At 38.1% G+C, this 14,956-nt stretch overlaps 1 protein-coding gene and 1 long non-coding RNA gene across 2 annotated transcripts; one reads left to right on the forward strand and one right to left on the reverse strand.

Annotated features, from left to right (window-relative positions):
- Positions 1-1,395: 1,395 nt before the first annotated feature.
- Positions 1,396-5,511, reverse strand: 7B2 (Secretogranin_V domain-containing protein 7B2). Its single transcript, XM_066389273.1, has 6 exons — positions 5,371-5,511; positions 4,063-4,142; positions 3,834-4,003; positions 3,057-3,262; positions 1,621-1,808; positions 1,396-1,563 (listed from the first exon to the last, which is right to left on the reverse strand). Exons 2-6 carry the CDS (start codon positions 4,129-4,131, stop codon positions 1,489-1,491), a joined length of 708 nt encoding a protein of 235 aa, XP_066245370.1. The 5' UTR covers positions 4,132-4,142; positions 5,371-5,511; the 3' UTR covers positions 1,396-1,488.
- A 648-nt stretch (positions 5,512-6,159) lies between these two features.
- Positions 6,160-14,128, forward strand: LOC136408362 (uncharacterized). The gene is made up of 3 exons (XR_010752073.1): positions 6,160-6,473; positions 8,652-9,168; positions 11,108-14,128. It is a non-coding gene; the product is annotated as an uncharacterized lncRNA (long non-coding RNA).
- Positions 14,129-14,956: the final 828 nt, after the last annotated feature.

Below are 14,956 nucleotides of genomic sequence, written 5' to 3' on the forward strand. Positions count from 1 at the left end.
ATAGTGCATACTTTCAGTCGGTCACTATATAGTTATAACTTATTTTCTGATTATTGTTTAATAAGATTGTTCATAAATGGGGGAAATAAAACATCCGATTTATTATATATATATATATTCTTTAAATTTTAATAAGAAACCTTTTTCTAATGTTTTTTGTTCATCATTTATTAGGCTTTCGAGAGTTGTATAATAATTGTCATTTAATATACAATAGATATAAGCATCACGTGGCGATCTTGCAGTGAAAACTTATCCTTCACCAAATTGTCCAAAGTTTGTAATTTTTACTGATAGCACGTTTTTGACTTAGCTAGGCAACAATTTCAATATTTATAATAAATATATAATATAAATATAATTCTACCTCTCGATTGACCTTCTTAAGGCTTTCTTACCATTTATTTTTATATTAGGAATTATTTGGAACTCGATTAGGAATGAGTCTCTTTGGTACCTTGTACTTTCATAAATATTCTGCCAATCATCTGGGATGGCACCATATTTTCTTCTTTTCAATTTCTAGCATTAGCGCTTTCGATTAACATTATTCGAATTAAAACTACCCGTTTTCCTAAGTTGCCTTTCAATACTCACGAAAGATTGATGGTTCGGAAGGTTGCGATTTGGATATTTGTTATGATAGACTTTCACACTCATATGTCCATTTCTCTCTCAGAATCCATACACTAGAAGCATGTTAACCTTCTGAGCGATAGAATAATGTTCCATTTTAAAAATTAAAAAATATTGAATTTACATTTAATGCAACTCCGATCAACAACAACTATGGTAAACACTATCGGTATATGAGATGTACGGAATATTTATTTTATTGTTGCGTTTTTAACATTGTTTTCACAACGAGGATGAATTACAAGGTATCGTAAACAATTTTTTTTATAGAGGACCTATATGTCTGGCGAAAATTTTACGAGACAAAAAAGTTTCAAAATAAAGTTCACTTGTGGCAGAAAAAAATTTAAAGTCTTTCGTACAGGGGGTAACAAAAATATAAACTTTTATTTACGAACCACGCACCATTTTTAATATTTCCGCGCATTAATAAAAGATTCTGCTCACGTTAAAACACGCCAATTGACGTAGAGTAACTCTTTGTTCCAAAATTAGTAAAAATTCTTTCGAAAAAAAGGTATTCATTTGAGAATTTTGATGCCCTGTAGCGCCAAAACAAAGCGACATTGGATATAGGTAAATTTGCCTAAAACGTCTTGTTTTTGGGCCGGGGATTTTTGGCCAAGTCTTGTACAGTAATTTCAGAGCAATTTTGTATAACCGTAAGCTCCGCCATCTTAACAAAACATTTTAGATGAATTTCTATAATGGATCCATGTAGTTTTTGGAAGACCACCTGTATATTTCAGTACGGATGTATTATTTCTTAACTAGGGTCATATTTATTAATACATTTTATGAAGGTGACTAGGGTGCTAGTAAGGTATTGTAACACACCATGAAAGCCTAACGTCAATACATGTTGTTCCCCTTTTTGGCTGCTACTGGCAATTTCTCACCAGTTAGAAATGGGTTACTTTTCACCCTCTACGAAAAATAATGCTAAATCAATAATATATTTAAAAACGCTGTGTTATAATTAACCTTTAAAGACTGGTGAAATAAGCGGCTAAGATCGACCCTGGCCACTTCAATCGGGTCTTCGATCATGGGATTTGTGGCGCTGGGACAGTCAAACATATGTTCAGTGTCACACATGCAATCTTGCAGAGCTTGGTAATTGCGGCTAAACGCCGCCGTATTCTCAAAGTTTTCCAAACAGCCTTGGTCCTCTGCAACATGCAAATTTTGAAATGTCACTAAACTAGCGCTAATAGTGTCGGGTAATAAATTAGTGTTTAGAAATGCATGGTTTATTAGTGCCAATGTAATTTCTGGAACCAGGAAGTTCAACTGCTTTTAAAGAAGGATTTGCACATGTGGCGCCAGTATTTTTGCGTGTGCATACACGTACATTTTTAAGTGTCAGTAAATAGGTGCCAATAGTTGGTGGTAATAAAGCAGGATTTGGGCATGCCAGTGCAATTACTGGCACTTGACAATTTTCATGTCTGTATGCACACGCAAAAGCATTAACCTTACTCAGCAGATACCAACTGGTGAAGCATGTGTAAACCCCCAAAAACAGTTGAATTTTGCAGTTGAACATGTGTCCCTGCTTTAAAACAGGGTTTGGACATGAACGGTTACGCTAGTATTACCTGGCACTGGCACAAATAATATACAGGGTGATTTGTTAACAATGAGCCAACCGAAAGCTGGAGACACTATACATCAGATGATGACAATTGGAGAAAACATGCCTTATTCGAAAGTTGATAGTTTCGGATATATACAGGGTGTTGAAAGTTAAAATTTTAATTCATTTTTTTGCCATTATACTGAGAGTATCTAAGTTAGACACCAAACACTTGAAAATTTATATAATTTTTTTTTGCGTAACGAACTATGCTATGTGTTCTCGAAAATGAAAATGTATTTGGTTTGCTTCGCTTTTAATTTCTCGTATTATAAAATTTGAATATAGTATGTGTCAAATAGATTTTTCCCAAAAAAACGAATCGAGATATAGAAATGAAATAAGAATACACAATTGATGGAACAATGATTGCGGTTTCAGATTTTGAATGAAATTTCATGATCATATAGTGCAATGTTTCATACAGTGTTAAAAGTTATTAACTCTAAATTCTGTAAAATTGACCGTAAATGGCATCTTCTATCAGCATCGCCGAAATTGCAAAACGTATCTTATTTATCATTTAAAAGACATAACTTTACGAATTTTCAAGTGCCTAACCAACATATTTTGAGAACAATAGCAAAAAATGGATTTAAATTTTAAGTTTCAACACCCTGTATATATCCGAAACTATCAACTTTCGGATAAGGCATATTTTCTTCAATCGTCACCATTTGACATGTAGTATCTCCAGCTTTCGGTTGCCTCATTGTTAATGAATCATTCTGCATGTCTAGACTCTGTTTTAAATATGCATCTTCGTGAATTATAACCAAACCTGTGTATTCAACCGGGCATGGGTTGGGCGGATTGCAATACGCGGGCAGAGAGGCGTCAGTTTTTATCTCTTGCTGACTTATTTTCAATCCAGGCCCCAGGATTTGATTTCCATCTCCCGCTCCTCCAGAAATGTACTGGTTTCCCCATAGAGTGCTATGTTGCAAGTATTCCTGGTCTCTGATGCTGGGGTACATGTTAGTATCGCTGCCATTGATTAGTTATTTGTAGACATGCAGGTATCACCAGTTCGAGTCGGAACATAGGAATTACGCAAGTGAGACAAAGACCGCATAAGTTTTAATATGCCTCCGACAAAGACCAATAATCAAGTGGGCGGAGTCAATCCGGTTGGCGTCTCCACTTCGATGTTTAGATTAGTATCGATTTCGTTGCCTTCGCCACGATGGAAATTTTTTTAAATATCAGTGCAAAAAGCGGCAACGTAAATAAACAGAAAAAACGATTCATCCATCACTAGAACTTATACTAGTAAAAATTCTGGAACGGTGAGAGATCTAGCAACTGGATCTGGACTGACTCCGCCCACTTCAACCACTTGTCGCACGGCCCACTTCGTCGCTCTTTATCGGAGGCATATTAAACCTTATGCGGTCTTTCTCCCACTAACCCAATTCCTATGCTCCGACTTGAACTGGTGATACCCGTTGATAGTATGCCCCGTTGAAATCAATTTTTGGTCAGTTATTCATTTCAATGACAGCATAGGCAAAACAACGTAATTTTCTTTAAAAGTGTGCCTGCTGAAAGGACCTACCCTAACCCGTCATAATCTAGTGGAAAAAGTTGTTCTTCCTCCAAATCTCTATTCATCGCCCGAGTGTCCAGTGGCAAGCCGTCACTTAAGTCTAGATAAGAGACGTCTGCACCCTTGTTTTTAATGCTGTTCAGCCAACCGCGAAGCAGCATACCCGATAGCAAACCTTCCTGAAAATTCCCGCCCGGATGATGACCACAGTTATAAATTCACAGCGACTTTCATATACCTTTCCATTAGGTATGTAGGCCAACGTTCCCATAAACGGGAGGACTACGGCGATAAGTGCAGCTTTCATGTTTTTAGCGGCTGAAAAATTTGAGATTTAATGAAAAACCTTCAGTTTTTAAAATCAGATTACAGAGTTCGCAGGGAATAGTTACTACTTCAATTACTCTATTTTCCACTCCAGAAGGGGCTATTACTAAATTCATTCTCTGAAAATCCAACGGTAGTTCGAATTTTGTAGGCGATTTTTATTACGTTTTACAGAGCTATATATTTTTAGGGTTTTGCTACCCCGCTATCCGTTAACCGATCAAGTTACAGATTTTGCCATCTACTTACAGTACTAGGGGGGTTAGTTATTCCTAATCTGATTGGCGCAGAAGGTCTGTTGGGGTTGTAACAATTTCTTAAAATTTTCACTGTGTTTTACAGTCGCGAATTAAGGCTTTACTACGCCACTGTTATTTGAAAATTTTTATATTTAATTACAGTAAATCAGGGGCGCACTTGGCTCTTTTTGAACGATAGCCAAGTGGATAGTAAAAAATTGTTATACGCCAATGATCCACTATACAGGGCGTTTGTGAAGTCCATCGATTTGACTGATAAACGTTTTCCCGTAAATGTGAAATTTTCGATGTACAGGGTGCGAAAGTGTCGTGAAATTTTACGAGCGCAAAGACGCTCCGTTAACTTCGCTGGTAGTGCGAAGCCTATTTTTCGTTCCGCCAGTGGCGTGCGCAGCAATGCGATTTGGATATTTTAAAGGAAAAATTGTCGGCCTCTTCCTAGACGAAAAAAAAAAACTTTTTTTTTGCGTTTGTAACATTTTTCGAGCCAGCGACGGGGAATTTGGCACACGAAAACCTCTCTTGGTTCGTCTTGTAGGACCGTCACGCTCATATTTTTCAGGCAATAATTAAAGCGATTTTAATAGACGACAAGCAATCAACTGCTCACTAACATTTGTGTGTAATTGTATGATTAACGCGTATCATGTGTGATACTGAAAAAGACCCACATTAGAGACGTGCTAATGTCTGTTTTTTTGCTTCGCATTCAGGTCCGAAACCACTAAACGAAAATTACACCAATTTAGCACACGTGTTGAGTATGTACTTATTGATAAAGGTGTCGCAGATATTGTTGGAAATTTCCGTTTTACACACCCGCCTCATTGCACTGCACACAAAGGAAACCCCGTTTTAGAGCAGATAGTGATGTGAAACAGTTGATGATGATGATTCACTAGTAACAGCACTAATAAGGGATATTTAGGTGATTTTCAAGGCGAATTGGCAAAACTTACCTCTTTCTATTCTGTGGAGTGCACACAGCAAGAAGGAAGCTCTTGTGCTGTACGATCAATAAAGTCCTGCGCGCTCTGAAGCTCACTTTATCATTATTAAACTTACACAGAGTGACCCAACCCCCGCAAATATTGGTACTTTTGAGATAACAATGGAAAATCCAAATTACTTTTCTATTATTATCTGCGAGATAAATTACTACTTACGATCTACCTAGGGGTTGAGGTAAGGTAAAGTGAAAAGGGGACTTACAAAGGTGGTCGCGTGTGGGGCGGAACTTCGCTCCCCGGTGCCAGTAAAACGAAAGGGAAAATTAGACTAATTTCCACCATTTATCTTAGTGAACGTTGGAATACGGCCGAATTGCGGGCCGCATCTACCTCCCCCGACCAACCGAGCTTTCGGTACTTGTCGTGAGTTCGGACTGATCACAAAGCCCCTTTATATGAATAAATAAATGCTACAAGTCCAAAAAGGAGCCATTAAAACTGGCGCTTTGTTGTAATATTTGCTGTAACCAGCTTTTGAGTCCGTGACGCAGCAATTTCGCAGCGTTTTCCAAAATGTTATTACGTCGGAAATCCAAGAAAAACGTGGAAAGCCCATCGGAAAATTGCACGAGAGTGGTACACCCAGCATCGTGGGTGTTTTAGCACGTTCAGTTCGTTTCGTTCAAAGCAGCCTCGTTGGCGCCGGAACCGAAGACTCTTTCACGTCCCCCCATTCTGGTTCTTGATAAATGATCCACCAAGTCTAATTCAACCAACCTCACTATTCTCGCAGTTTGGTGTTTACATTTGGGTCGCGCTGCAGAGGTGTTGGGAATCGCTGGAATAAAGCGCCGCGACGCTTCTTGCAACCACCAGTTAAGTTTAAACGACGCTTGCAGACGCCCACACAAATAATCAGTCGTCGGCCCGACTTCGACGAGGAAGTTGTGTTGTGTGGGGCCCTGGTAGCTTTTTCAAGTTTGATGCGTAGTTTTAAATTGATAAAATGATAATGCATGGTACACGCGCCCTCCCTACATTATTAATGGTGATTTTTCTCGAGAAGTGTCACCGGGTTTAATTTAGTGTTGGTAAAGTGGCCGAGTTTTGAGGTAATTAAGCGATATTTGTTGATACATGTGTCTACTCGTCCAGAACGATTTTCTTCTTTTAATTTGAGAAAAAAAGCGTTTTTGCCCTTATTGGCATAATATCAAAGCTGAAGGAAACGCGGGGTGGTGTTAACTGCTCATTGTTTATTTAGTTTTTATGGGCACATTTAAAAATAATTGTGAGACTCGTGGCTAGTTGTAAGGGCTACATCGACTCTAGTCACGTGTCGTCCATCGTTTCTCGTCACGTGTTGTCCGTCACTTATCATCTGTCACACAGTGTTAATCTTTTTGTGACTTATCACTCTTTCTTAAGCTATGACTCCATGATAAGTGTTCTGAACTGTGAATTTGACAACATTGTACTTAGCTTGCCATGACTGTCATAAATCAGAAAATAAAGGTTCAAACTTTTCTGATCTTCTTGCTTGTTTTTGAAGCATCGCAAGGACGAACCTATGCCTGATACAATGGTTATTCTTACGCAGTCCCTGCCCTAATAAACAATAAATTTCGCAACATTAGCGTATTAGGAACGTGATAACTTAAAAGCAGAAGCACTAAATCTGAACTTTTTCGTTACTTTTCCGCTTGTTTTTTAGAAATTCTAATTAAGGACGCCTGCCATATTCATCGTTTATTTTTACACGAAATTACAGCTCTTTCCTCGTTATTTAAATGGTAAATTTTACAACATTATACTTAACTAACCAACGTCGCATTAAATCAGAGCCCTGAATTTTCAACCTTCGCTGGCCTGCATATTTGTTTTTGCCTAATTATAAGGTTGAACCCAGGTAAATTGTCCTTAAACGGTCTTCCTTTAACAAACAATAATTTTAGTGCATTGAGCTTAGCTTGTTAGGAGAGTAACAAGTCAAAAATATGCACATTCAATTTTTGTCTTTTTATTACTCCTTGTATTCAAAAAAATCTGATTACGGACCTATGCCAAGCACATTGATTATACTTATGTGGAGCCGTGCTCTTTCCTCGTTAGACAAACAGTAAATTTCACAACATTGTACCCAATTTGCTTGAATTGAGTCAGAAACTAAGACAAAGAATTTTCAAACATTTCTGGTTTTCCTGCTTATCTGTAAGGAATAGTAAAGACGAACCTGTACTAACTACATCTATTATTCTTGCCTGATTCCTGCTTAAATAAACAGTAAATTTGGCAACATTGGGCTTCATCTGCCAGGAGCGTACTGAGTCAAAAAGTAAAGCACTAAGTACACATTTTTTGTCACTTTTCGGCTTGTGTTTAAAGAAAATTAGTCCCGAACCTCCTAACTAAATCTTTATTATCCTCATAGAGACTTGCAACTCTTTCGTCTACACATATATAAACACTAAATCTGACCATATTATACTGGGCTAAACAAGCTCGCAATAAAAATCCGAACTAAAACTTTTAATTTCCACATTTTTTTCTGATTTTTCTGCCTTTTTTTCTAAATACAGACCTGTGCTAACCGCATCGATTAGTCTTTTATGTTTACTTTTTCTGTAAACAGTAAATTTGACAACATTGCACTTAACCAATCAGGCTCGCAATACTTTACAAGTACACAGATGACAGGTGGCAGACGCCATCGTCTCCGTCTTTGCTAGCGTGATTTTGGCTACTTTCGGTCTAGAATTGGCGTAGCCGCTGCTACTATGGCTTAACGAATCTTGTGAATTCGTGCATTAATTCCCGCAAAAAAATCGATATCTAGTTAAGTTTTCTGATACGAACTTTTTATGTCTCTTCATGAAACTTTGGGAGTCTTCGAAGCCAAGGAAAATAAAGCGCTCTTTGCGATAAGTTTTATGGGATGAATTTTCCTATATAAACCGTATTTTAGAAACAGATATGACTTTGAAACTCTGCACTTGCCGACATAAAAACTCCATTATTATTATGACAGGGATAGATTTATGACGCTCACGCATTTTTTCCTAACTTCAATCAACGTCAGTCATCTGTCAAATACACAACAATTGATTTCTATTACACTGCCCGATTTTTAATAAGTTTACTTTCAGTGTTGCCACAAATGGCAAAATCTACAATTTTTAAAACCGCGAGTAATGGAAATCAAGTCCCCGCAGTACCTAAAAAACCTCTTTGAGCGTCCATTTTGCGTCGCGCTTTTCAGCCCTTAAAAACAATGTCCTCATTCTTTCTAGTATAATGTCTATGTGGACATCACAATGCATTACAGTCGGATTCAATTCCCCGGAAGCTGGAATAAAGATTTTAATGCGAACATCAGGTTTTCGCATCGACGAATTCACCGAGAGCTAAACAACAAATCAAATTAATGATTCACTCTATGGCTTAATCGAACGTTCCCTCGCTTGCGACAATAAAATATGAACATTTGCCGACATTAAATTATCGCCCACGTGACACAGTGGACCATGAAGGGATGGTGAACAATGGTTCCATGAAGTTTTCGGGGGATGCCGAGTAGCCTGTGATGCGTTTGCTGACTTGGAACTACTTGATTATGTTCGATATTGCTTTCGTGTTCTTTCTTTTCCTGGTTGGGGTCACGTGTCTGGTTTATTATTTGCCCGGCCGCAGGGTGGACAACCAAGAGACCTCTGCCGGATACCTGGACAATAATGGCCCTTTGCAATGTTACGTGACCGTTCCTTCAGGGGATGTACAAAGGACGCCCGTCAATCATGTTTGATTCCCGTAAGTATTCTAAACCTCTTGTATTCTTATTTGCCAAAAATTAGGTGTTGCCATGGAGATCAATCGTTCCTCCCCTGTAAAAATAACGGGTGATGACAGTGGCCGAGTTTGACACATGAGTAAGGTTAGAAATCTAATAGGGGGCTGGTATAAACTGACATTTCTAACCCAGAATCTTAACCAAAATTGCTCCGAGGTAAAAATAACCAAATTTAGCGTTGCGGTACGTAAAGTTTTGGATTTTCTGTTTATTTCATTTCGAAATTCTCATTGTATGGTGAATAAATTGTGACCGAGTTTATCCCGCAGTTAACTAAGAGCAATAAAATTTATTTTATGCACATTATGCGAAGTTACGTCACGTGTCAAATTCAATTCAATTTAATTAAATTTTATGCAGTCAGGCAAACGGCACGCTCCAGGTTTTGATTAGACGATTTCTCCTTCAAATCCCACACAAACGATTTGACAAACAACACGTGACCCTGACATTTGTTCTGGTGACAGAAAGACGATATGTGGGGGCGAAAACCATCGAGTATTTCTGAAAATTGCTCGTCCAGATCGAAGATCTCTGGAAATCACTTTGAGAGGAAAAAATGCTAACATTTTGCCTGTTTTTCTTTGACCCGCGCAATTTCTAGAGGAAATGTGATAGATGCATAATGAATAGAGATAACATCAGATTTTAGTTTAAAAAAGATATTATAGTGCGTAGAAGAACACTTCGTGTACGATTCGTGAAGTCACAGTGTTTATGGAACAGCTGTGGAGAAAGGACGGATGCGGAAAAACTTTTGTGTAACTGGCAGAGAGCAGCGAAATACATAGTCAAATTTGCAGTGATCTCGCAGTGAATAATTTGACATCTGTCAGATTTCTAACCTCATTCACACGTCAAATCCGGTTGCTGTCACTGTTAATTTATACAGGGGCGAAGCGATTGATTCCCGCAAAGACACCGCCCGATTTTTACTAGCTTTCACATAGCCGGTAAAAAAAACAATAACCGAAGCACGGTTGACGAATATCTGTCAATACCAAGTTGTTCGGCGGTTAAAGATATATTACGCGGCCTGACTCGACTCCCCTTCTTCGCCATTAATCATTTAAGTTCTGGGAAACTTAGCAGGCAAAACGGTTCTCCTGAGGGCTTGAATAAATGGCTTTTCAATTGATTAAAAACAATATTCCCGTCTTTCTTTTGACACTAACTAAATTGATTGATCAATTTCATGCTTACAGCCTTATCGGCAATGTTTTCTCAGAGCACCAATCGAAGCTTGAGTGGCGAAATTATTAGAGTTTATTAACTTAGGAAAATCGAAGTTTAATTTCCAGTTAAATCCCCCTTCATTCGAGTTTATGCAGTTGGAATTCTCATTTCCTGGATAGAATTACTGCTGTATCACTCCAAGCTGGAAAAGTGATGGATTTCGGAGCAGCGGCACAGAATTTATCCTGCATTCGTAAAGCTTTTTATTCCCTTTAAAAACCTGCAAAGTCAACTCGGAACTGAGCGTGAAAGAACTTTACGATTAATAAAATTGAGCGTGTAATTAGCCGGATTTATATTCGTTCTATTTTTGGTGTTCTCGCTTGAAATAGAATAAAGTAGAGGAAGGAAACGTCGCTAATAATTCTTTGGCTGAAAACAAATAATGTCAAGGCGCGAGACGTTTTCCGCCAATTATGTTAACCTGCTGCGGCCTTCTTTTTTCCCTTTTAGACTCCTTCAAGGAAATCCATCTCTTTTTCCGCTCCCTGCTAAAGTTAAAGGAGTTTGAGGGTGTCAAACTTCTGCTCCTAAAGAACCCATTTAGAAGCGTTTTGTTCTGGAAAATTGATTGTGTTTCACGTTGTTCTCGCCCAACGATCTTTGCGCTATTTTCTAATTTACCGCTCGTAAACGAATAACAGAGACAATTTCTATTTGCAGATGGATGCAGGACGTCACCTCAGGAGCACCGATAATTCGCCACGTAGTCATTGAAAAGGTGGGAAAACCATATAAACTGATTGTATTCAAGTGCCCACTTCAAATTCATAATGGAATTGAAAAGCGATTACCACCGAACATACGTTTACCATAGAAAAGTCTTCCTTCTACCTCGCGCACCTGCTGAAGCCAGCAGCTTCGGAGCGCTACCGGATGATAAGTAGCAACAAAAATAAGCGACGGAATTTTTTCTTTAATCTGACCAGATCAAAGTTTCGAAGCCGAGTGAACTTTCTATGATAAATGAATGACCGGTGGTCGTTACATCCGAATATCTGACGTTCAATTTTGTTTTGGTCTTTAGTAATTTAGCCAGAAATGGTCAACCCGGGAAAATTGGAAATTCGGATATGATAAATGACATTTCAATTTAGAGTAGTTTGGGAACATTTGTCCGCTTTTGAGTTCCCTGATTGTATGTAAGTATACAGCGTGTCCCAGATAGAACTTCCCGATATCGAAAACTTGGAAACTAAGCGAAATTGAAGCTAATTCAATGAAGGAAGTTCTAAACAATTATGTTATTAAGGTAGTGGCGAAAAGGGAACGATTTTTCTTTGAAAATTATGCATTTTCAATAAACCGTTATGAAAGGCCTCTATTTCAACAAACCACCAAATTCTGAAGAAACGTTCCTTAACACGTTGGTTACGTAAATCACCAAGCTAGCAGTTTCCAATAATTCCTCAAAGATAATAATCCACACAGCAAACCAGCTTTTCTCTTATTTGGCCCGTACGATAGCCTGATCTAAACCCGTGTGACTCATAGCGATTTTCCGTTTTTTCAACTCTACTGTTATTTTAGTTCCTTTCAACCGTCCTGCTCACAGGCAACAAATCGAGACATAAAACTAGTTATCCTCTCGTTCGTCCCATACTAGGATAACCAAGATTCACACCGCACGGCTGAACCTCATTTTTCATCTACCACTCATTTTCCATATGCATTTTGTCACCCTAGAGCTAAAGTCCTCGTGATCAAATTAACGTCGAGCTAGCACCGATGCGGGACAGAAACTTTTCTGTCTGTGACTTTGTTGGCTTTGAAATACAATTCAAAAAGACTTCCAGCGTGTCACGTTTTTCTTTATTTGAGTAATTTGAGGACGTTTTTAATCTATTTTGGCACCACTTTAGCGCGTTGACTGCTAAGCTAAAATGTTGATTTTGTCAACGTGCATTATAGGTCTTCCATAACACCAATATGGTTCAACAGCGAGGTAAATCGATTTCGGGTCGCCCGAAAGAATCGGAAATATATGAATATACCGATAGGGGCTTTTTGTACATGTTTTTGACTGTTTCTGACAATGCCTTGTTGGAGTAAAGCTATTTAAGCAAATAAAGAGGAATTTTCGATGCAGAACCGTTCGGTCTAGTTCGATCGAGAAGCAGCACATAAAGCTTCGGTTTGATGCAAAAAAGCAACAAGTTGACGGCATAAGAGTAATAAGTAATTAATCTAACGCGGTTCCTGATAGTTGCTGTGTACTGATGCCATTTTATCATGTAATTTCGCATTTCAAGTAAACGAAATTAGAGCAAAGTCATCGGTCTCCAGGCACTGATGCGGCACTACAAAATTGACGCCCGGGAGGGACTTGTGCAACTCAAAAGGTCGAAATAATTGTCTGGAACTTTCTTCCGTTTGACCGAATTCTTAGCTCCTGAAATAATTACAAGATGCCAATATATTTCCGCGCTCGACTTGGGACACTCTGTATACCATAATCAGCATCAACAATTATAATTGCATTTGAGTTAGGTAAAAACTTGATTTAATGAATATTTCAATTTAATAAATGTTAAATTAAATATTAATTTTCGGCTTGCGGAGATGAAAAACGATATTAGTGAGTATACGGGCATCACCAGTTCGAGTAGGAACACGTGCAAGAGGGACAAGGACTGCAAAAGTTTTAATATGCCTCCGACAAAGACCAACAACGAAGTGGGCGGAGTCAATCCAGCCGGCGTCTCCACTTCGATGTTTAGATTAGTATCGATTTCGTTGCCTTCGCCACGATGGAAATTTTTTAAAATATCAGAGCAAAAAGCGGCAACGTAAATAAACAGAAAAAACGATTAATCCATCACTAGAACTTATATTAGTAAAAATTCTGGAACGGTGAGAGATCTGGCAACTGGATCTGGACTGACTCCGCCCACTTCAACCGCTTGTCGCACGGCCCACTTCGTCGCTCTTTGTCGGAGGCATATCGAAACTTATGCGATCCTTCTCCCACTCGCACAATTCCTGTCTTCCGACTTGAACTGCGATACCTGCATATGTACTTTTTAGTATAGCAGAGACGGGTCTTAGCTGGCGGGTCTGAAGTTGACGAGTCATGCACATTAAGGTTGACCTGACTGGAGGCACTAAAATATTTGTAAATAGTGTCTCGCAATAAAAATGAACGGAAAAAAGGCTGTTTGCCGTTGAAAAATTGGAGGATCCTCTAGTTAAGATGCCCCAGTTACAAGCATAACTTTGATGTTGATAATAATGCCAGCAGGAGTACTTCCGGTGTAACAATGATACTTCATGCTATACGATTACCGAACACCTATACATATTTATATTAATAAGTAGGTAAAATAAATATACTTTTAAATACTTTTGGTAAATTATTAGAAATTGTTGTCTAGGTATTCTAGGTAGGTATTGGTCAGTAGAAATGCCGTAGGTCTAGGGGACTTTTAGAAAGGTACTTTAAGCAATTAAGATCTCTCTGTTATTACTTATAACTACACACTTAACTTACTTAATTAACTTTGAATAATTCCATCAATGTTTATTATCATATCGAATTCATATCCCTATACGTACCTATATTGAGTAGTTTAAGTCGGTTATCATTCAAGTTGTCTGAAGAACGTTGAACATATTTACTGGATGGCCTGTGTTTTTATCAATTACAATAATAATAAATTCCACTGATGATTGTCTTACTCATTACTGCCTGTCCTATTTCCGGCATTCGTACAAAGTTTGCCCCATGGCGCGAAAAACATCGAGATGATTCAATATAATGTTTTTATAGTTTCCTAGTTCACAAAATAGAAAAATCCATTAGAGGCGTATCGCGAGAACTAAGGGCTAAACTAAAAAAAAGTGCACAAATGATATATTGATCTATGAGAGATGAAAAGTGGTTTCGAAATATGAAATAACAATGCCAGGTCCGGATTAAAAAATAAGTGCGTTGGCGTCGATAATGATATGTTGGGCATGACGCACGATGGAGATGATGTGCGCATGTGCTGTAGGGAGGTAGAAGCTACCAAAAAAACGTTTTTCGGTCAGGCGGACTGTTTTTAAAATATTTTAGATATTCGTCGAAATATTTGAGGTTTTCACTAATTTTGTGATGTCCTCAAAATCCCGAAAACCAAAAATAGTTTGGCAAAGCCATTGATGACATATTAAAAGTTATGCTAAATGTTTGAAGTGCAGTTGGTGATATCTCGGATGCAAAAGGTTGAAAAATCAGTTATCAATTCCATCTTGTAGAATTTTCCTTGCGCCTTTCGCGTTTTCTTTAAAGTAACTTAAATATAAATAAATACGGAATTCAGAAACTCACTTTTTTGAAAAAGATTATTTACTTTTGCAAACGCCATATATGCGACCTACGCATAAGACGTCTTTTTTCTAATTTAACAAAAAAAAGTTAAAAAGTTAGGGCAACGTTTGCGTAGGAGACCCCCCGTATGTGACGCCCTTGACTAAAATCTTTTATTATTAGCACAAAAAATGTTTCTCATTACATAGTACTTATTTATG

This window comes from Euwallacea similis, chromosome 4, assembly GCF_039881205.1.
Source record: "Euwallacea similis isolate ESF13 chromosome 4, ESF131.1, whole genome shotgun sequence".
Lineage (NCBI taxonomy): Eukaryota > Metazoa > Arthropoda > Insecta > Coleoptera > Curculionidae > Euwallacea > Euwallacea similis.